Source organism: Anoplophora glabripennis, unplaced genomic scaffold (assembly GCF_000390285.2).
Source record: "Anoplophora glabripennis isolate ALB-LARVAE unplaced genomic scaffold, Agla_2.0 scaffold9, whole genome shotgun sequence".
NCBI classification, from domain to species: domain Eukaryota; kingdom Metazoa; phylum Arthropoda; class Insecta; order Coleoptera; family Cerambycidae; genus Anoplophora; species Anoplophora glabripennis.
Genome location: NW_019416258.1, coordinates 1,119,904 through 1,144,405, shown reverse-complemented (window position 1 = coordinate 1,144,405; position 24,502 = coordinate 1,119,904). Strand labels below are relative to the sequence as shown.

At 33.7% G+C, this 24,502-nt stretch overlaps 1 protein-coding gene across 2 annotated transcripts in view; it reads left to right on the top strand.

The window, feature by feature from the left end:
- The window catches only part of LOC108908962, a 28,327-nt gene extending 3,825 nt beyond the window's left edge, over positions 1-24,502 (top strand). The window contains exons 2-10 of one of the 2 annotated variants that reach the window (XM_018713176.1): positions 13,309-13,489; positions 16,909-17,093; positions 17,871-18,053; positions 18,113-18,222; positions 18,279-18,595; positions 18,682-18,833; positions 20,205-20,606; positions 20,661-20,762; positions 23,690-24,502. In XM_018713176.1, coding sequence (XP_018568692.1) covers positions 13,309-13,489; positions 16,909-17,093; positions 17,871-18,053; positions 18,113-18,222; positions 18,279-18,595; positions 18,682-18,833; positions 20,205-20,606; positions 20,661-20,762; positions 23,690-23,793 — 1,736 coding nt within the window. In that variant the 3' untranslated portion in view covers positions 23,794-24,502. Of the gene's footprint in view, positions 1-13,308; positions 13,490-16,908; positions 17,094-17,870; positions 18,054-18,097; positions 18,223-18,278; positions 18,596-18,681; positions 18,834-20,204; positions 20,607-20,660; positions 20,763-23,689 lie in introns of both variants that reach the window. The other variant, XM_018713169.1, reaches the window with a different exon arrangement.

Genomic DNA, 24,502 nt, shown 5'->3' with positions numbered 1-24,502 from the left:
CTATCTGGCTCCTAGACTATATATCAATAATAATGAAGATCCTTGGTAGCTTGTTTTGCAGAGTTTTAAGAAAAAGTGTTAATTGAAATATTGAATCTTTAATAATCGTAGATACTTAAACAATGTAATGTTGTGTATCGGCAGTATTTAGTCTGTAATATTTCTAGGCTGTCAAAATTGAACACTATTTCATTTGTTAATGTGAAATTATTTCAGTATCTATTTTTTTTAGACGATGTTTCTAGATTTATCAAAATTATACCTAATAATAATAAATAATAAGACCTTTTCGTTCGGCATATAATACAAAAACAGGCGATGATGGGTCTTCAGGGCCGAAATGTTGAAATAAAAATCAACAGTAAAAAGGAAAAACAACTAAAATTAACACAATATTTATTTCGTTAATTCATTTTTAAATTTTAATAAACGAAGTTTCCATTTAAATATGCAGATCGGAACTGTGGCACATTTTTCGACACGTTACTATCGAGCAATGCTCATTCCAAGCCAACAGTAGCCCGTTGGAATACCAATTAAAATGAAACATTGTTCCTTATTATTCAGATTTGTTTATGTAAGCTTGAATTCCTCGCTTCCATTTGTATTCAGATATTACGGGCCAGTAAGAAATTCCCAAATTATCTCTGTTTAAGATAAAGTAAGCAACGCCAACGGATCTTTGTTAAGTGTGTAACAAAATACATCCGTAAGCTCTTATTCCAATTCGCATAAAAAACCCATAAAATAATATTCAGTTATTATTTCAATCCTATTGTTCGTTGTGCATTTGAAACGAGGAAATTTTACATAATAAAATAAACAGTATGTTGTAAACGAACACTCGTTATATGACGAAATTTAATAACTACTGTCAGAGATTAATTTGCGATATTGTTACGTTCGAAGGTTTTGCAACATGAAGCGCCATTTACTCGTCAAATATAAAAAATCAGTAATAAACGTCCGTTCTTTAGAGAAACGGTCCCAAGACAGATATGGCTATTTTAAAAAAGCAATGCAACTTCCCTAAATATTTAGTTTAGGGTCTTTTCCCATTTGTTAAATATTTAACACATTTCAAGCAACTAATCACTACATTCGTCGTTATTTTCACTGCCGATTTAGCAAAATAATATAATAACAAAGTTGTTAGTTAAAGGTAGTATCCTTAAGATGCTACGCGACATCAGCCCAACATTCAAACGGTATATCATCTCGATGTAGCGACGATATTTTGCGAGTTGCCTAAATATGTGACGTCACACTAAAAGAGTCTATGTTTTATCAATCTAGGTCAGACATCTTCAGATATTTTCTCAATTCCAGCAACCTGTATCTAAGAATCTTGAATTTTGCATTAACAATGGGCGAAAAATAGTAGAAAATCATATGTATTTTGGAGCAATTTTTAAAATAAATAAATAATTATAAATATTGATGAAACTTTGTGAACAAATAGTAAAACATATGTCAATTCTACCCTAAAAATTTTGCAACGATCGAAAGCGTGGTTTTCGATTGACAGGATTGTTAATTAAGAAAATTTCAAAGAGTTTATCTCGTACCGTGGGTTTAACCTTTGGGCTACCAAGGGGGTACATTATGTACCCCACACGCACAAAATCACGTGTATTTCGAAGAATAATTTTTTAAACATTTTGTCCTTTTATCTAAACCTCGAAAAATACCTTAGTGATCATATTGCATTGTAATTGGTCATTTACAAGTAATATTTTTCAAGTTATAATCAATTTTGTTTGCTGGGGTATACAGGGTCGGAAAGTCCCCACGGTTCATCGGCCATAAGATCCACTTCTTATTTGTGGAAGGGCGAAATGGGCGGTGACTATTATACGCCTTCATTATAGCCATCTTTCTCTATCGCACGGATTTCTATGACTTTCTTAATCGCTCTCACGTAAGGGCCGATGAACCATGGGGAATTTCCGACCCTGTATTTTGTACTCCGGTTGGCGTTTGGTGTTTTCGCTATATGTTCATGCGCAATTCTCGACGGAATCATCACATGTCTGTAACCTTGAACTATGCTCCGCAACTGAAGTGCATATTTATTGTTCTCCTAATCTATAAAGTGTGCATTTCTTTAGATTTGCGATCCTCAGAAATTCTGAAACGTAAGTTTGATTTGGATGTGGAGGCAGACAGACAAGCACTATGGAAAATGAAATTTCCAAACTGAAAAGAAAACCAAACGGACAAAAGAAGGTGCTTTTTGCTCGACATCGGACTTGACCTTATGAAACCACATGTAGCAAGAAGAATGACAAGGTATACCGTGAAGAGTAGTAGATGCTATGAGACAAGTGCTACCTCAGAAGAACGCACCTATCCCGCCAAATCCAGGAAGCACATTTGGACGCTGCCATTATTGCCCAAGAAGAATTGATAAGAAGTGTAGGCTTTTTTTGTGAAAAGTGCAAGAATTTTTTTTGTAAAACTCATGAAAAAAGTCAATTGCTGCAACAGTTGCAATTGAAATAGATTTAAGTTTATTATAGTATTCGTTTTTTCTTGAAAATAAAATTATTTTGAATCAAATTTCATCACCATTTGGTATTTTTTTCATATGAAGTATAATTTTTATTGTCCAGGAAATTTGTAAGTAAAGACTGATTACAATTATTGGAATTTGAAAATTTAAGAAATTGGCTAATATTTTCCTGACATTTCCAGATCTATGAAAATTCCGAAATAGTAAACACCCTTACTTTTTATTGATCTATAGCATTGTGGCTTAATTGTACCCACCCTGTAGCCGTAGTTGCATTGGAGAACCAGACCGGCCAGACGAACCCACTTTACCTGAAAGGCTTCTCTCTACCTGATCTAAATCATAGTAAATTAACCGATAATTGCAAAGAGCGTATTGGCTCTCTTAATACAACTCCTCTATTACCCGAAACCCTTTTGAACCAGTATTACCAGCCTGGCCGGATGCTGCATTGCTGCACGCCTAAAGGAATCCCCACATCGACGGAAATCGCTCGAACAGGATCCGGGGGGGCTTCTTAACAGGTGTCGTTTCTGCATTGTAGACTGGAATCTGCAATCTGCATTACTCCGGTTACGATATGCAAATTGTTAGGCAGCGTAGATGCTGCAGGTGATTTCTGCCACAACGCTTAAACCCTTTACTCCTCAACTCGATGGAAATTTATAACGTTTTCGAAGTTATTTTTGTGGAAAGAGAGGTTATGAAACATACATGTCCAGTACCGAAAAGGTGCAACGACTTTTAGAAACAAAAAAACAAATATATACATGGATAAAAAATTAGTAGATTCAAAGTCAAAGAGACAACATCAATTATTTAAAGTGACCAAAAGTACAAACTTTGTAAACAGTAAAAATTATTTTTCCCAAATAAACAAAATTTATTGGTTGAATTTTATGTATATTTTACATATCAAGGAATAAATACATTTTTAGTTGTGTATGATAAATGTTGTGTGTTGTTGTGTGATAAATGTAATTTATCAATCTTTGTATTTGTAAATTTGATTTTTGTTTTAAAAACTTTTTAATTTTTTTTCCACGATAGTTATACACGTTACCTAAACTCGTTGTCGTTTCATTTTGCCAGATCTTGCCTCCGATCTCCTTAGGCCCGGGGCTATAGCTTCCGTAGCCCTCCCTAGATCCAGGCCTGACAGTCTTACGATACTAAAATACACTATAGTCTGTTTAGAAATGAAAGAGAGTAATAAAAGCTTATTATGTATGCAAATGGTAAATAAATGTAATACTGGTGATTATATTCAATATTTTTATATTATGTATAATCGGTATAGATGAGGTGTACTTTTAAAAAAACTTTGTGTGACCGGGTTGTACTAAATTGTAGCAGGTAGCTAAAATTTAATCCCCGACAATCCGTCTTTGTCTATGCCGCTTCAATTTCTCGGTCCATTTCTCTTATAAGTAAACAATATAAAAACAGCATTTCAAAACATGAGGCTACTTTAAGCATCATAACCGGGTTAAGAGGGTTTTTAGTAATTCAAATAAAATTATTCAATATTATTATCAAAATATTTATTTAAATTTAATGAATAGACTTTTATTCCACACAAAAATATATGTATTTTGAAAATTCAAATTATGGTGAGTAAATGTAGTGTTGTATAAATGTACAATAAAGAAAATAAAAAAGTAGGTATATTAAAATTCATCCTCTGAATATTCTGATGAATTATCTTCGTCTCCTAGATTGATAACGATAGGTTCCACAGTAACGTCAATTAAATTATCGAGTTCCCACATTTTCTCCTCTTCTTTTTGTACATGATGTATACATCTTTGCCAGTTATCTGCAGTTACTCGTTCCAAGGAATTTTTTAACAAAATTTTCACGTCACTTAATTTAAACGTCGTATTATTTCGCGCTACATCTCCTTTTACCTGCGCCCAGACTAATTCGATTGGGTTAAGTTCACAGTGATAAGGTGGTAACCGTAGTACCGTTATTTGGCGATTTGTTGCCATTTCATCGATAACATATTTTTTCTGATCTTTATTAAGATTGACAAGTGTCAAAAGTTCCTTTTTCACCATATTTGTTTCAAAAGAAATGTTTTTTCCGGATAACCATTGAATTATATCGGCTTTCCTCCAAGCAGTCGTAGGCGTCCGCTCGGTCTGCCGTGAATGGTAACTGGCATTATCCATGACAATTACAGACCCCGGAGGAATAAGATCCAACATCTGTGTAAAATACTCTTCGAAAACATCTGCGTTCATGTCTTCGTGATAGTCACCTGTATTTTTAGATTCAAATAAAAGTAAACCGCCATCTACAAAACCACTGGCACTACCTATATGTGTCACTATTAATCTTCGCCCTTTACCTGAAGGTGCCTTGAACCCTGTTGAAAGTCCATCCAAAAATGCTTGTCGAAAACTTTTTACATTTTTATCTTGCCATACTTTTGTTACAGTATATCCCTCGTTGACCCAAGTTTCGTCTAGATAATAAATATTCCTCCCTTCGTCACGGAATTTTCTAATTGATCTTAAGTAGGATCTTCGCCAACAAATAATTTCATCTTTATCGATAAGAACTGACTTCCTGTTCTGCTTTTCCCAGCAAAAATTCAACTCTCGTAAGACGGCCCATAATTTGCTTCTACTGATTTTTGGCAAATCGTTGTCCTCTGAAAGTTCACTTAAAATTTTGTTTAGCGTTGGTATTTCTTTTTTAAAATAAAATGAGTGTACTTTTCTGCGAATGACATTTTTGAAGAAATCATCTATAACGACTTTTGACCTCCCTGTAGATGATTTTGGGGGATTTACAGTATCTTGTTCATTTTTTGTTTCCTTTAAAAGTCTGTAGATAGTCGATTTTCCAATCCCTGTCATTTTGGAACACTTTTCCACGATGTCGTCAACACTGTTGGTAGGATTTTGGTGTTTCAATGCATTAAATACATTTAATATAATAATCTTCTCATTCTGAGACAGCGCACATCTTTTCACGCGTTTAGCAGGTACGTAATCTGATAAGCTCGACATTTTACCCAAACAATATTATATCCACTGGCACAATAGTCACTAAACACAAGTCGAATTTTACTCTACTGCACTAGCACGTCTTCGTATATTCAGCTCTAAGACTGGATTGATCTGTCACAATACACTGGCTCCTGCCCTATGATGTATCCAGTAAAATATACTAATGTACACCCATTACCTGTTAGCGTTAGTGTTACCCGATAATTACCTGAAACGAAATATTACCACGCCCATGGCCGGTTCTTATCTCGGAGTTTTATTGCTCTCTTTCATTTCCAAACAGACTATATCATATATCTATTATATGCCAGCAGATAAAATTATTATTATTATTTCGTCAGCATTGATCCGATGTTGACAATCCGAGTGTTGCCAGTGTCAGTGTGCATAATTTTATGCAATGTGCAGAATTTTGCGTTGTGATTAAATGACTACTTTCTTCCTGAGGATAGAGACAAAAGTCACTCATTACTAACTAAACGTGAAATTCAGGTGTGGGAAATGTTCCATATTTTCTTTTATTTATCATGTGTCAGTGGGGAAATTAATAAGTATGGCACAGTACTTAAAAGTAGTAGGCATTTCCCCGGTTTCCCGTAGACATGCACTGAACAAATTGCCATGAGGAAATTGGCAACTTTTAAGGCGGATACTCGAATCGTACACCGGATATGAAATGAAAACAGATCACAAGTGACAGTATCACAGTAGTAGTTATAAAATTATTTGAAATCATACATGTGACGCAATGATTTATATCGAATTAAATTTACGACGTTTCACTACTGCTACTACTAGTCTATAAATATTAACGCGACTGGTCGGTTCCACACTGTAGCAGTACCTTGACTGAGAGGTGCCCCAGAGGCTGCCAGGTGAAGGTACTACTCCTTATACGGCTGCCTTATCTCTAATGACTTTTTGGCTTAACGAGTCGGTCTTCTTGTGAGTATTTTTCCTCCGACCTAAGAATAGTACCTAAAGCACCATTAAATACAATTAAATTAACAATATGTAATAATGTTTAATGGTTTGCTTTTTGTGCAACAATTTGTAAAGAAAGTTAGGTTAATTAGAGCGTGCAGGCAGACGCAAGAGGTTTTTCTTTTGAACTACTAAGTTTCAAATGTAATCATGTACCTATTTCACTAATTGGATTATTTTAGAAACTTAAAATTCAATGATATCCCCTTTGGTGGCATGTCTTAGTGTGTATGACGCATAAGAAGTACGGAATAAACAAGTGTGAAACAATGATGGTTATCGAGGGGGAAATTCCTAGTTAATTTACTAATTATTAGGGTTGTTACCTAATCTAATCATGTCAGGAATATTTATTGTAAGAACATAAATTAGTATATCCCTTCTAAAAAGGCGAAATAATTAGTATACTCTATTAATTCATTAAGGTCCCCAAAATTAATTTATTCCGCCCACATTTAAATCGAGTGGGGAAAGCAGCGCTGAATATTTATGAAATTAAAATAATCCTGATTATAGTTTGAGATATACAGGGTGATTCAGATATAGTGTCATTCACTTTAAGGAAGGATAGCGAAAAATTAGTAGAATACGAATACGCGATTAAAAAAAAAATTAAATGCGTATTTAAGCTAAAACTAAATATTTTAAAATCACATTTAAACCTCTTTTGCTCCTGACCGCTGACCTACAAAGGTTTATCGAGAGTGAATCTTGACCTTCCCCATTATTCGGTCCCTAGTACCTAGTAGTATTCGGTACCTAGTTTTTACTGCGTTTTTAATGCGTAGTGAAGGGCAAGGATTAAACAAATCTTTTTATCTAGATACATGAATGAATAAGATATTTTTTATATTTTAAATATTAACAAGTATTATTTATTTGTTAATAAAAACAAATGTGTAAGGATAATAATTGTTTTCGAATGTTAGGTTATTATAATTTAGTATTTTTAACCATGTTTTTTATTTGAATATAAGTTTTTAGTATTATGTTCAATTATTTATTCAGTTTGTAATACGTATACTAGTGAATTATTGCTTTTCAAAGAGTACTATGGTACCTACCCATTTGCTAGTACGGCTAAAACAAGACTCAACCGGCCATAGCACTTTGTTAATACAGTTGGGATCCTCTGCACTTTGATTTTGAAATCGACTACAAAATTCGAGACAACTGGGGAAATCAGCTGTTTCGCTTCAACATTCGAACGCTCTGAGGTCCGCTGGAGCGTTCCTGGTCCTGGAAAACGTGATGCAAAGTAGAGCGCCGAATTAGCTGGAGTAATTTGCTCATCTTTTAAAAGGTCGACTCATTGTTTTTTTCGATTTTCTGTCTTTATTAGGCCTTCTGAATACGTGATTAAAATTAATGCCATTATGACTTAATCACCCTGTAGTATACTAAATGATGGGTCTCGATAAAAAAGAACCAGCAATAAAATTAATATGCTCTAAAAGTAATTTAATTTCTTGGTAATATTTTGTATCGTTTTAGGACAGATAAATCTCTAATGTGCCTGATATTTACTTAATTAAATATTTTCAACTGAGATAAAAATAAATTATGTTTCCTCTTTTTTATGCGGTTTGATGTGTTCCTACTGCGAAGGTATAATAGTATAATAATATATTGAAAGGAAATGTAACTCATTCAGGTTATTAATGTATAATTAGAAAGACTCGTCGAGACCCGGCAAAAAAACTTTTCCTCTCACTGCAGACGGCGACACTCTCGCAGTGGCGTATCTCGACATCCGGTAAGGGGATACAACAAAAATAAATTTATTATACTTGAATATGACCGGATTTACGTAAGTTGGTAAATAAATTATATTTTTAATATGGTGATGTTACCCCCAACACTTGCAAATAAAGAAGTTATGATCAATTTTGCAATCAACAACAGGCATATATGACCTTTATTTAACTTTTATTTTTGTTTCATATGTGCAGTTTTTCTAGTTTGAAAAAAAGACATTATAATTATTAAAAAAAATAACTGACATGTATCCTTTAATAAATGAGTTTTCGAAAAATAGAAACTCGTATTATTATTTTCATGGGTGAGATCATCTCCTAAATTATTTGCACCTTATTTGGACCACCCTGTATATATGTACCGAATGTCCCGTAAAAGAGGCTGCAAGCCATTACCTTGATATTTTTGGTCCAATAAAAAAAATAGATGATTGGCATTGATAGCTCAAATCTACAAACTGACATTTATTATTTATCATAATTTTTTAAATAGGACCATATCATTTAATCTATTTTTTTTCTGAATTCAACGATATATGATAACTTGAAAAAGTTAAAGGCAGATATATATATATATATATGTGATGTCATGTTTATAGCTTAAATAACACGCATATGCTGATTTGATTGTTTTCTTGGAAAATATTTGACAAAATAATTAATAAAAAATAATAGTAAAATCGTAACAGCTGTGCAAAAAGAGTCAGAAAAGTTTGTTCAAAACAAAGTTTGTAGTTTTAAACGCCACTGGTCTAAGTTGGGATAATTTTTTTTCAAATCGAATGTTATATTATTTGTACTGTGCACACAATTCGGTTCAACTTTTTCATTTATTCCGAGTAATTAAAAATTTCATTTTTTTAACTTTAACGGCCTGTATCTCAAAAACGGTTTAGTTTCGATAACAACATTATTTCTACTGCCCTATGTGTTCCCGAATTTTCGTGGTCAAAATTAGGGACACCCTGTACATGGTCTGTGTCCATTCTATATATGGCCTGTAAAACATTTTATTTAAATTCGCATACTTATTAGACAAACAATACCCGCCTACCACATTCTTGTACTTACTTAAAGTGCCTTTTTTATATCGGACTGGACATTTGAATATGTTTAGTGTCTACTATGCGAGCTTATAATACTTGGCGAGAAAAAAACACAAACTAGTTTTTCCTACTATGTTAATGTCGTGTTGAAATTTAGCATTTTATATACGAACGTCAAAAAAGGTAGTACCTGCCTACCAAAACTAGCCCACCGATTCATTTATAATATATAATTATGTTTGAGTTAATAACAATGGACGAATTGTGTGAAAACAATTATTTTTATTTTTGTAAGCTTGGTTAATTCCAAGTTCATTCTATTCAAAGTGTAAAGATAATGCACATTAGACAAAATTTTATGCTATTGTGTCCCACTTCTATTGTCTCGCGAATTGTTAACTATAACAACGCCTTATTAAGTACTTAAAAAATTTAATTGTCCATACCTTTGACCAATCTTCTTAATTTTTGTGCATCTTTTATGTAATCCCTTTTTAAATATAATCGAAACGGTTTTATAAAATTAGAAATTATCGACATGAAAAAGGTGACTATTTTATGTCACATTTCGGACAGCGATATCGCCTGACTTGGATCCACTTCATATTTTAATCCATTCGAATACACACAAAGCGGATTGTTACAGTACAATCTTAGAAAAAGCGTTAACTGTATTCCACATAATCACGGGAATGCGATTAAAAAAATGCTACTAGCGTTACATGGTCATGTAAGATATCGGTTGTCATCAGATCGAATAAGAAGACCTCCTTTCCACCTAAGAATTGTAGGAATGGGCTATGATGGAGCTGTTACGGTCGGACGCACCAGGAGTCAGCGACCGGTCTACCCGGTGGACCCTGGCGGAGTTATTACAGCTTACAGTGCTGCTTGCTCTTCACTGTGACGTTCAACGTGAACTTCTAGAGGGCCCTCCTCCAATTTTGCATCCGTGCGTTCTGAAATTATACGTTTTCGCTCTTTCGCACCGAAGTTCGAGGATTTTTCCACTCAAAGGAGCTGCTTTTAAGAGCATATTTGTCTTCTAAGGCCGCATATAGATCGAGTTCCAGAGCAGGCCAACCACAGAATCAGCGTTTGATGGGATTCCGACATAATTGGTGTGCGTTGGTTAGGATTAGAATTAGGTGCAAGTGCTGGGTCTATAATACCTGCGTTCTTTCGTTAACAAAAAAAAATAACAAAAGAAAAGCAAATCTGGCGTAATTTAGAAATGGGAATATATCTAGTGGAAGTGATTTGTTGAATATCAGCAATGAATTTAAAGGAGTTATCACTGAAGACCAGCAACAAAAACCGATATCACATCAGGGATTCTGATAGCAAGTCCGCCCCCACGCAGCCTAGCTCAAGAACAACAAGGGCAAGTCAAAGATTACTAATGAAGTGCAATGTAAGTCTGGCGGCGACAGAGTCCACGACATAACAACCCGAAAAGCCATGATACTTTAACATCACATTACTCAAAAAAATGTATACCATCCCTTCTCGGAAAATATTTTACCATTTCTTTCTTGTTCTGATTTTTTGGGTATTCCTTAGTTTATTTCCCGTCTTTTCTTGTATTTTTGTTATACAGAAGCATAAAATAGTAGCGACTAGTTTAAGTATTATATAGAGGTCCAAAATGTCCGAAAAAATTGGGCGCCAGAAAAAAACGTTTTTTTTTCCAGATAAATTGAAAAGCTATATAAAAAATAATATAAATTATTTTAACAAAAAAACATCAGATCATGTCCGCTCAAAAAAAGCTGATAAAGATTCTGAATATGTTCAGAATAACTAATTATAAGAGCATGTTGATCTAGAACCAGAAGCATCAAATATGAAACCTGAAATTTTGTTTCTTTTCGTTGCACACTCATGAAAATTTAATCACTATGTTGTTATAAATGAAATATACCTATAATTTCACTTATCATTTTTTTAAATTATTTAGGATTACACTTCCAATGTCAAAATAACAATACCTAATAATCAACGAATACACAATTCAACAAAAAACAACATACTTTCAATCTCTACTTATTATATTGGAAATAATTTCATTTGATATTGGAAAACTAAATACAGACCAAATCCAACGGAATCAATTGCTTCAAATCCAACTGCTCAAAATCTTTGAGCAGGTGTGCCTTGGTCTCCGTTGAAGTATCGGCCTGCATACACATAACACGAATAAAAAGATTTAACTGAAGTTTCGAAAATTATATCTACGCTTCCTATAAAATTTTGTCAAACATGTATCTGTGTTGTTTGGAAACGAATAATGTAAACACATATGTTTCTCCGAGTTGATAGTTACATGGGGATGAGCCTCGATGAATTTGCTCCAATTTAACGTCGTTATCAAAAATCAAAACATTTCAGGTCGACCTGGTTGCAAATTACACTTAATGTTTTCTAGGAGATGATAATGGAATGCAACAATGTCAGTATCTCCCAAAAGTGCTCCAATAGCTTGAATATCATTGATCAGCGTTGGTTGGATTACTAATGCAGCTTCGTCCGTCTCGTCCAAAAAATTTTTATGAATTTCTTAGACATGGGGAACCTCGAGCAGCTAAAAATGACTCGAAAATAGCTCGATTTTATCAAAATGAATTGATAGAAATTACTTTTTTCATAAGTACGATTTGCTTAACTGTAAAGAAAGTTATGGCAAAATTTTATTGAGGTTATGCAACTTCGTTAATATTGAGTCATCACATCCTAGTTATCAGTTAAGGAAAAATATAGAAGACTAAACACTTCGTTCAATACACTTTAATTCGAAACCGTGACGATTTATTTTTTACATTTCTTCGTCGCGTAGTGTATATTGCGATCATGACGGGTATTTCTCTTTGCGTCTAACTCGGAGATAGTGTCGACATGTAAAAAAACTCTAACTCGAATATTTTCAATTGGAATGCCGACCCACAGAGTCGAACCTTCGAATTTGATTTGGTAATTAATTGAAAACGGCTTCGACCACGTACAAACCGCAAATGTCAGCACCAGGTCAGAATTTCACGCTTTGATTCCTCATCGATGCAACTCATTTATTCAGGGGGCGCTCAAGAATCCGTCTTTTTTTACTATTATCTCATTTGCGGGAATTCGTTATTGATATGATTAAAAAAAAAACTGTTTCTTATTATGTTGGCCTTGATTCCATGTACATAACATTTCCGAAGAGCACGTAGGTACGGTGCTTTCCAGCCGACATTTATAGATAATTTACCGCGTATAAATCGTAAAATAAGTATTCTTGAAATTTCAAATTAGTTTCAACTGAAACGCATGACTGATAGACCGGGCTGTAGATATGTGCTTTGTGTTGTTTACCTTTCTATTTGTTTACTACACAGCGGCCTTATTCTGAATAAGTGGTAGCATCGGATTAAAAAGCAGAAATAATAAAAATTAAATGCATTACGTATACATGAAACTACCACAAAGCAAACTAAACTAACCTCAATCTCTGTCCCAAGTTGCCTTGTTTAGTCACTAGAGGTCATCAAAGTTAGTTAACATTTTAAATTCCGACCAAATAACTGTAAAACGCTTTGCCCCATTAAAAAAATTTCATACGTTGATATAAATGATCATCATTTTGATATTTCTCCCGCATTCTGTATATTATGACGATTAAATTTGAATATCTCTGATTTTTCTTATTTGAGGGATAATTATTGAAAATAATCACCATTTAATGAATTAATAATTAATTAATTAATGAAAATAATCACCATTTTCATTTGGCGAATAAAAAAAATATATATCTTCATGAAATTCCAATCACTGTATTATTATTGCTGGAATTTCATGTTTAGATTCAACAAAAATTGTCGATGTTATCTTGTGTAATATTTATGTGAAAATGGGTAGTTGATAATTTGTAAAAAAAGTGTAACCTACTCTGAATTATTTATATTGAGAGCAACTGATAAAACTTAATACGAAACGTTTTCATTCAGTGACCACATTGGAAGCGTCCTGCTATTTCCCGCAGGAATTTCAAGGGGAATTTCAAATGCAGAGCTCTGCGAGCATTGCCAATGGCGTAGAGTACAACACGCTCAACATCACTGAAAATTCAATACCAATTTGGGGGAATTGTCACAGAAGGATCGGCAATAATTTCATTCTCATGTTCAAGTAAGTACAACACTTCCAATATTTCCCTCCGAAGTATTTAACACATTTTATTTTTTGCACCCTATTTTTTTAAGAATTAAAGTGTTGTTTTAAACCTCGAGGGATTCGATTTAATTTGTGCCCTTCGTAGATTAAAAGTGCTTTAAATCGCATGTTTCAGGGAGTGTCACTTTAAATGTACCTATACAGGGTGTCCCGAAATTCATACAAAGCATGGTCGTAGATTCTTAAGACCTTAAGACTTTAGGGGACCCATATTTTTTCTTTTTGCCAACTGGTCCCCTCTTTCGGAGTTACAGCCCTCTGAAGTCCGCCCCTAAGAATAATCTTTTTTTTATATTAGACAAGGCGAAAACCTCGCATTCGTGGGAGAAATTTTCCGACTAGATTTTTTTGCATATTCAGATTCGTGAAATGTTCCTTAACATGAATCGACATGATGCCGGCCGGAAATCTGGTGACCATTTGTTTAAATAAACTTTTTTTAAACAAATTGTAAAAATAGGTTTTTTCACTGCCTCTAAAATTGATACTTTTAAAGTTATAAACAATTTAAGTTGCTAAAAATGCGAAAATGACGATTTTCAACGGCCGATTTCCGGGTTAAAAATTGTTATTTTTGATGTTGCCGGGTACCTAAATTAAAGTTTAAACATCCCCCTACAAGATGCTGAAGAGTTTTTGGGACTCGCATTATTCTAAAGCCTTGTTTGTGTAAAGCCTCATAAAATAATGTAAAAATTGATTATTTAAATTTCATAATTCATAATAATTTTATTTAATTAATTCAAAATTGTACGAATAGAGTGCAGAAAAAAATAAAAAGGCAATAGTATCAAATATATTTGATTTTTATTAAAGAACATTTATTTAATACTGCATATTATTATTATCACACATTTATTCCATCATAAGAATTCTCACACTGTTCTGTTTTACAATTACATAAAGGTACACAAGTGACATAGTTTTTCCTACAAGAACAAGCTTTAGTCTTACAGTTTTTTCTACATTTACATTGTTTAACTAAGTCTTTGGGTAACGGATCTTTGGTAATTTAGGTAGTAATTTCATTTTGATAACCAAAAGCTGTGAAATCCAAATATTGATATTGAGGAAAAATGGAACTTTTCCATATGTACGTTTGTAAGAAGCTCTTAAGACGTGTAATTTCTATGCATCGGAAGTGCATGGTATTTTACTTAAATTAATACCCATTCGGTATTCTCGGCGGAGACAGAAAATTAATGTTCTAGCTTCATCGACTGTGTTGCGTAGCTTACTTAATATTTTTAGGTATAATCTTTGCAATGCATCAAACTCTTTGTTGCTTAATTCAGATATAAAAATAAGCTGAAGCCGCTGGACGAAATAGCGAATCCGCGTATGAGGCGCGCGCGCGGCTAATAGCGCTTTATTAACAATAAAAAAACAAGGCTTTAGAATAATGCTAGTCCCAAAAACTTTTCAGCATCTTGTAGGGGGATGTTTAAGCTTTAGTTTAGGTACCTGGCAACATCAAAAATAACAATTTTTAACGCGGAAATCGGCCGCTGAAAATCGTCATTTTCGCATTTTTAGCAACTTAAATTGTTTATAACATTAAAACTATCAATTTTAGAGGCAAAGTGCATAGGAACTTTTTTGTTCATAATATGCCAAAAAACCTAAAAAAAATTCCGGAGTGAAAAAAACAAATTTTACAATATGTTTAAAAAAAGTTTGTTTAAATAAATGGGCACCAGATTTCCGGCCGGCATCATCTTGATTCATGGTAAGGAACACCTCACGAATCTGAATGTGCAAAAAAATCGAGTCGGAAAATTTCTCCCACGGATGCAAGGTTTTCGCCTTGTCTATATCTCAGAACCATGTACGAGAATCACTAAATTTAGTACACAGGGGTTTTATGACATGTGGAATCTCACAGTGCTACGCTGTTTGGCGAGAAACCCCCTTAAGACACTTTTTTGTGGGCCCCCTTGTCTTTGGAACCAGAAAAATTTGGTCGCAAATTTGATTTTTTTTAAATTATTAGTTAGCTAGAAAGCCATTGAATGAAAATTTGTTGTCTCTTGATATTTGTTTCGTCAAACGCAATGTTTTTGAAGAAAATGGCGAATCACGATATGCATTCGATCACATTTTGACATTTTTCTCGAAAACATTGCGTTTTACGAAAAAGTATAAAGAGACAAAAAGTTTCTAAGTTTAATGGCTTTCTAATTTTTAAGAAATTTAAATATGCGACCAAATTTTTTTGGCTCCAAAGACAAGGGGGCCCACGAAAAATTGTCTTAAGGGGGTTCCCCGCCAAAAAACGTAGCACCATCAAATTCCACATGTCACAAAACCCCTGTGTACCAAATTTAGTGATTCTCGTACAACAGGGTTCTGAGATATAAAAAAAAAAGATTATTCTTAGGGGCGGACTTCAGGGGACTGTAACTCCGAAAGAGGGGGTCACTTGGCAAAAATAAAAAATACGGGTCTCCTAAATTTGTCGTAAGAATCTGTGACCAAATTTTGTTGCATAAATTTCGGGACACCCTGTAGTAACATAGTAATTACGTACTTAATATTAGGTACAGAACATCCAAATTTGATATCACTAATATATGTTAAGTAATTAAAATAAATAACGGAACTAAACTGTCTTGATTTGAATAGTTTTATTTTGCATTTTGTCAATTAAAAGTGCTATTTTAACTTTTAAACAAAAATAAAAGAATACTAGTATGATTCCAATATTGACCAAGGTAATTTAACAACTGTTAGAATATATTCTGGTAATGTATCCAAGTTTCTATATTTCTGGAATATGTTAAAGAAATATTAACAAATTTTGCATCGGGATTAAAGCATGCACTTTAGTGTTTTGCACTTCGTGAATTAAAAGTACTATTTTAATCCCTAGTTTCAGGTAGTAGTGTTAATCCCTCTATCGAAAACAATGGAATATTTGTAATTCTGTTCAAATCGTTACTTCGATAGTTTGACAGCTGTTATATTTTATTTCATATAAAAATTAATTTATAGTGCGACCAAAAATTAAATATAAAAACTATATTTTAATCGCTTCACCCTTTAAACTGACGAAGGCACTTTAGTTTTTGTGACCGAATTTTCAAAATACTCAGTAGAGCCAACCCAAGTTCCAATAATATATGGCAAACATCTTCAGAGATATTTGCATAGATGGTATTTTTTCAAAGGTTAAGTTCATAAGTTCATATTAAGTTTTTTCCTTGAAATGACCCAACGAATTATCCACCCTGTACACGATATACCATAATTTTGTAAGCATGAGTTAGTACGTATTTATTAAGTGAGAAACAAGTCATATCCACTGACCTTGGGCTATGTACATAATGTTTTGGATACTGAGCAGTAGGTACCTTACGTGTATTTTTTTCCAGTTACAGTGAAACTAGCTGCATCAGATGCTTGCACCTGAAACTGAGATCGCCCAACGTATTGCAGGTTTTCGCGTCGAGCCAAGAAACGATATCCAAATGCTTCACCAACGAAGAATCAGCGGAAGCGAACTGTCCTTCCGAGGAATCCTTGTTAGCGCGAGAAGCGGCGGAAATATTATTATTCAGTAAGTCATTATCATGTAGCTGTTTTCTGTTTTATAACAATAGATTGTAAATCTGCTAATTGGACGACCCCTATGGCATTTTTAGTACCCGGGAATAATTATAACGACCTTTCATAACCAATTACCGTTGTTCTTGCTTAATTATGTAAGATGAAACACGATATCTATTTTTAAAATTATAATCGATGTTTGCAATATTAACAGTTGTGCAACTTGTTTCTTTAATTAAGGCGGGCTTCCTGTTTCCATTACCGGTTTAGGAGATCCTGATTTAACAATTGAAATTCGTCCAGCATTCAACATTTACGAACAAATAACAAAGAGAAACTTTTACACTATTTTTTTGCCACACAGGGTGCTTAGTCGGGAGATCCCCGATGACAATATAGCTAAAACCAATTTTCCCCCTATTTTAATTTTTTGTAACTTTAACGAGTTTGGTTACTAAGGAGACATCTGATTGGCTGTTGTTAAGCGATTTAGTTAAATCAAGTTTAATATCTTTTGACAAACCCACCTTATGAGCTCATCAAAAGAAATTTAATCTGAATTTCCTTAACAACAGCCAATCAAATGTTTTATACTTTAACAACCAAACTCGATTTACAGCCGGTTTATCAAAGAAAGTTTAACCAGGATTTAATTAAATCGAGATTGGTTGCCAATATATGAAATAGGTACCTGATGGGCTGTTGCTTATTTTGACCTCAGGAACCTCCTATTAAGCTGTGACCCACTCTTATGAAACACCCGGTAGAATTATTGTTTCTATTGCAGAGACAAGCGGTTCCTACACCCTGAAACAGTACTGCCCGATCGATGGCAAATACTACCTCAACTACAAGGGTCCCACCACTGACCAACCAAACGAATGCGTAGGCTTCAATTCGACTCTAGACTTATGCCCTTCAGGGTCTACCTTGAATTTCAGATTGCGTAGCTGTACGTTCCAGACGACTGGTAAATTTTAACACTACGCCATAATTTACTAAGCTTTAAATTAGATAATTACTTTATAGACGTGAAGTTCGACTGTTTAGGGCATTGGAAAGGACCCAATGGGGACACTTTTCTTTTATTCACGGATAGCAGACACGTAAACATGCAAAAACCGAAATATAGATGTGCGGTGAGTGGTTTATTTATTCCAAGCATATGAAAATTGCTGAATCAATGCTTTTGTAGTTGTACAAACAAGACCACGTGGGAAAAATAGAAATAGCTCTAAGCAGCGACTCCACGTGTACGTCGGATTTGCACAATTCGACCAGCGGTTTCGAGACCTTTGTTTTGGTGCCGAAAGCAGAGGAACCTTGGCCTGCCGAGGTGTCATTTGGCACGTGTAATTTTCCTAAATGGTTGCACGGCGATTGGGAACACATGAGGGTCGATGGCGATACTATTATTTACAAAGATCATTCTTCTTTCAAGACGTACACTATTAAATGTGTTGGAGATATGGAAGATAGCGACAAATTCGTCATCTTTAGTAGGAGTCAGTGGTAAGTTAGAGTTTTATGTAAAATTTACAGATACAGTAATTCCCGAATTATTCGAACGAAACCAAAAAAATTTATTTTTGTTTTAGCAACGAAGAATCTTACAACTGCATGAGGATAGCTAACAGAAGTAGAAATATAATAGAATTCCAACTAGGAACAAACACTAGCGATATTAAAGATGTATTCAGTCAATGCGCTGACAGCAACTTTAAGAAAGATTCATGGATTACCCAAGGGCGTAAGTATATATCATTTTACAAGAACATGCAATTTATTTCTTCTGAACATTTGCTGTGTATAAACTCATATGTGTGTTAAATTATTCACATTTACCTTATAAAGTCAATGTTCAATAGGCCCATTCAGTAGAATTTTTTTTTGCATATTCCAAAAGTTTACCCTTTAGTTAGTTAGTATGCCAAAAATCATTTTTTCGTTTCAACGACAAATGTGTGAAATAAATTAATGAAAACAGAACGCGGAAAAACTTTGAGCGATTGCCTGACGTCATAATACCGGTACGGGCGACTGGCAGAGCACTCCGCTCGCGCTCGCGCTCGCTCTCATCCCATTATGTGTTAATACATACGGTGTGTGGTTCGCTTGACAGTTTCGTTAATCATTGTTTTTATGTCTAAATGGGTCGAAACCGAGGATTGTACAAATATTGTATAGTTCCAGGCTGCAAAAGTACCTCAGGATCGACTCCGAATAAAATATTTATTTCATTACCGAAAAATGAAAAGTTTGTGTGATGTTATCCATGGTTTCCCCAGCCACGGTATGCAATTCAAAACCACCTTCGTTTTTCTTTGGTTGCACGTCTAGGGGGTTGTAAAATATTATTATTTGAACATTTGGAGCACAATTTTCAACTTTATGCCGGAAAAAAAATTCTACCCCATCTAAATGTTCATTTTCACAAAAAATTCGAAATACGTCGGCGAGAGGGACCTATAAGCAGTTAAGAACCAGTCGTTTTTCTTTGGTTGACCGTCTAGGGGGTTGTAAATATTATTATTTGAACATTTAGAGCAGAATTTTAAAATTTATGCAGAAAAAAAAATTCTACCCCATCTAAACGTTACCGTCCACAAAAATTTTGAAATACGTGGCGGGAGGGACCTATAAGCAATTTATTTAAATAATAATATTTTACAACCCCCTAGACGGGCAACCAAAGAAAAACGAGGGTTTTACAAATTTTACACTTATTATTAATCCTATTGACCTATTTTTTTTGGAGATATATTTAGGTGGTTAAATACTATCAGAAAATGAAAGAAAAAGTTTAGAATTATATATCACTGAATGGGACTATTCTCACGTGGTAGTTTGAGTTGTGTACATGTGGATGTGAGGATTTGACAATGCTTCGCTGCGACTCAGTTGAAGCTGAAAGATTGAGGTCCTTTTCTAAATTTTCTTGACACATGACTTGGCAAACCGCAATTTGTTGGTGCGCATGTATGATTGGTTATGTTTCATGCGAAACGATTCTTAAAACGTACATGCGGATGGATGAATTTCCGACTATAAATTTTGAACCATTTCCCATTTACTTATAAAAATAGCTTATGATCATCATCTGACCATGTGATACTTTCAGGGATCGAAATATCCCCAGGTACTTCCCCTGGCATGTGTCCCATAACAGGTGAATACACAGGGCAAATTCCGGATGCTACGATCCTATGTGCCAAGCTGTGGTCCGATTGTAGGGCCCCTGAACTGATGTACTACCAAGTCTCCCATTGCGAGTCTCAAGAAGTATACGAAGAAAGAGAATACCAATGTTTGGGCCACTGGCGCGAGGCTAATTTGTTGTATACCTACACCCAACGAAGAGATGTAGCTGCAGGTACTTACGAGTGTTTTGTCGGATCCATCTTCACCGACGAAGAGATTTACATAAAGGAAGCCGGAGAACATTGCCAAAGAAACGTGGATCCGCTTCGGCATGGCATGAAGCTTATCAAGAAACAACCGTTATATTCTTGTATAGAAAGAAGTAAGTCCCAATTTTGAAAGCTCCAACTTGTATTTATTTTTTCGGTTATTTTAGGTACCACACCTAAACACATCACAAGAATATCCACTGAAAGATCGATACCAAAGTATACATCCACTTTTACTCCGAGACGTACCACGTCAGGCCAAAACATGGGTAAGTAAATTTTTTGCAGCCTGTAGTTAGTCATACCATTCTATTCAATAACCGTTCTGCTAAAAAAAGTTTTAAAAGTATTTAATGGAGGTGGAGTTTTTTATGATTACAGACCAGAGTTGCAATATACACATTAGTTGTGGGTTCTGCGTCGGTGACTTCATTTTGCGCAGGAAATGAATGTAATCAACAGCACACAGAACATTTTCAATAGCCTCTACAACTTGGCAGTCATTCTGAATTTTTGTAGAAGTAGAAAAATGTGTAAAAGTTGATTTGACGTTGACAATCTTTTAATTAAAATATTTCATTTTTATTAATTAAACTTAATAAAAAACGGCAAAAATCTATATTTTTTCTTAAAATTGTTTTAATTTTTTCAAAAATTAATTAGACGTACCTCATGAAACTTTCGAAACATACTTCTCAAGGCAGGTATAATAAACTCCCGAAACCCGTTATTGGACAGATAAGTCGTTGCTGAATTACTGACGGATACTCTGGATTTTTTAAATTGTCATGTCACATTTTATTATGTATCAAAATATACAGGGTGTTAATTAAGTATGTACAATAAATTCAGCAGACGATTATTTGAGTGATTTTAAGACAAAAAGTTCATATAAACATTGGTCCGCAGATGCCTCGTTTTCAAGATACAGGGTGTTAAACTTTTGTAAAAAAAATGCTATTTCTAAATATCTTAAATAACCTTTACCCAATTTTGTTGTAATTTGGCATTGTTATTTGTACATTATGTTATTTAGATGTTATATGTTATTAATAAAAAATGATAAAATATGACAATTTCCAAAAGAAACTTTTCCCCATGTTTCTTGTGTGGTTCAGGGATATGCAATTAAGTGGATTTTATTTTTTTTCTACAAAAATTAAAAAAACATTCAAGTGACAAAGAAGTTGTATTCTTAGTTGCTTAATTCAAAAAATATATAAAAATTACAAAAAAGTCAGTGGCGTATATTTTTTTTGTCAAAAATATTCGTTAAGGTCGGGATACCACTGGACTTAATAAATCTAATCAAGTTAGGGTTAAATTAGCCCCTTAACACTGCAAATAACACTGCCAAATTACAACAAAATTGGGTAAAGTGTATTTAAGATATTTACGAAATACCAATTTTTTACAAAAGTTTAACACATCTTCAAAACGAAGCATCTGCGGATCAATGTTTATATGAATTATTTGTCATGAAATCACTCAAATAATCGCCTGTTCAATTTATTGTACATACTTAATTATATGTATAAGTATATACATATACAGGGTGTCCCGAAATGAATGCAACAAAATTTGGTCACAGATTCTTACTACAAATTTAGGGGACCCGTATTTTTATTTTTGCCAAGTGGCCCTCTCTTTCGGAGTTACAGCCCCCTGAAATCCGCCCCTAATAATAATTTTTTTTTTTATATCTCAGAACCCTATTGTACGAGAATCACTAAATTTGGTACACAGGGATTTTGTGATATGTGGAATCTACGCTTTTTGGCGGGAACCCCTTAAGACAATTTTTCGTGGGCCCCCTTGTCTTTGAAGCCAAAAAAATTTGGTCGCATATTTAAATTTCTTAAAAATTATTAATCCGCTAGAAAGCCTTTAAATTTAGAAACTTTTTTGTCGCTTGATACTTTTTTCGTAAAACGCAATGTTTTGGAGAAAAAATGTCAAAATGTGATCGAATGCATATCGTGATTCGCCATGTTCTTCAAAAACATTGCGTTTTACGAAAAACATATCGAGAGACAAAAAAGTTTCTAAATTCAATGGCTTTCTAGTTAATAATTTTTAAAAAATTCAAATATGCGACCAAATTTTTTTGGTTCCAAAGACAAGGGGGACCACGAAAAAGTGTCTTAAGGGGGTTCCTCGCCAAAAAGCGTAGCCCTATCAGAGATTCCACATGTCATAAAACCCCTGTGTACCAAATTTAGTGATTTTCGTACAACAGGGTTCTTAGATATAAAAAAGACTATTCTTAGGGGTAGATTTCAGGGGGCTGTAACACCGAAAGAGAGGCCATCTAAAAAATACGGGTCCCCTAAATTTGTCTTAAGAATCTATGACCAAATTTTGTTGCATTCATTTCCGGACACCCTGTATAAAAAAATTGTTTTAAAGTGCCATATTTTAGGGTCCCCTATTCGCAGCTACCCTATGTCGGTTCATTTACGAATCACCCGGTATATTTGCGACATGAAACGAAAAAGATAGTGTTTACAGTAACTCATTTATTTACGGCGATGTTGAACTAGATTTATTTGTTTTCATTATAGAAGGTTGTTCTTTGTGCTCGAAATGTTATTACTAGAATTCCTATTATATTCCATCTTCCACCATATTGACTGATTTCTATTCGGTTTAAAGCAAAACGAAGCATGCGCAACGTAGCTAAAGATTTTCTAAAGACATTGAGTTTTTAGTCCAGGGTTGACTCTAGGAACGAAAATCCTAACACATAAGGAACATTTCAAACATCAATTGACCATTATAAATATAAATGTTTTTGTGAAAGTCTATGTTAAAAAACGTAAAATTGTTATGTTAGTTTTTGAATGTTTGAACAAAACTAAACCGATTCTTTTAATGGATCATTTCATCAGAATAAGAGTATTTCCAAAGGTTTCATTAATAAGGGACAAGACATTAAGAAAGTTTAAGCTGTTAAGAACACTACAAATTTTAAAAAATGATACGTCGCTGGTATTTACTTTAATATTTTATTACAAAAATTTGAAGCCAACCCTGGACATAACCCATAAATCTACAAAATCACATTCGGATAAAAATATTGCTTACGTCAATATGCTTTGAACGTGTCCAAGTGACATCTATTATAGTACTATACCAATTCTGATTTCAAATAAGTCAATACAAGTCACATGCATAGGTATACGTTTTGTTTCAGATACAGATTCTAAACCAGGCGACAAAAGTACAGGGCTGAGTGCAATTTCTTATCCAGTTATCACCGTGTATATATTATCGTATTTATTTATTAGATATTTGTAATTTCAAAGACTTATATTTTATTTATTTAAATGAAGCTGGTCTTGCCAGGTTCGAAAGAACTGTTTTATCTTTCAGTTATCTGTTATTAAACACATTACATGCAATATATTCTTGTAGGATTCTATAGCTTCCCAAGTAACCTTAAGTTGTTAAATTTTCTTTATCAGGTATTTAGAAGCTATAGGATTCAGATCGAAATAAGACGAACGACTGATTTTCACTTTCTTAGGAACTTCGATTCATTAGAATAATTTTCTACTTTTATAAATATTTCTTTGATATTTACAGTAGATGACAGAAATTATATTTTATATTGTTATTAACAAGCTAATATGGAGCTCATAAATAAGTACGAATTAATTTTATATGTTAATGTTATCTCATTTTTGTCACAATTTAAACAAAGCACTTTACATACAACCCCTTAAAATATGAAATTGATTAATTTACTTTTTTTGTATGCCAAAATTGTATATTATCTGTCTCAATTTTTATTGTATACAGAATGTTATTATAAGTAGATTGTATATTTTTACGTGTGTCTAAATGTTTGTGAGTTTATCAAGGAGCCTTTTCTCTAAAAACGTGTGTGAATGTGATGTATTTTTTGCTCAAGGTGTCTACTAAGAGCATTTGCCTTAATAGTGATGTAAATTCTATTGTGATTGTAAATTTATTTATATTTAAAATATATGTACTTAATTTATTA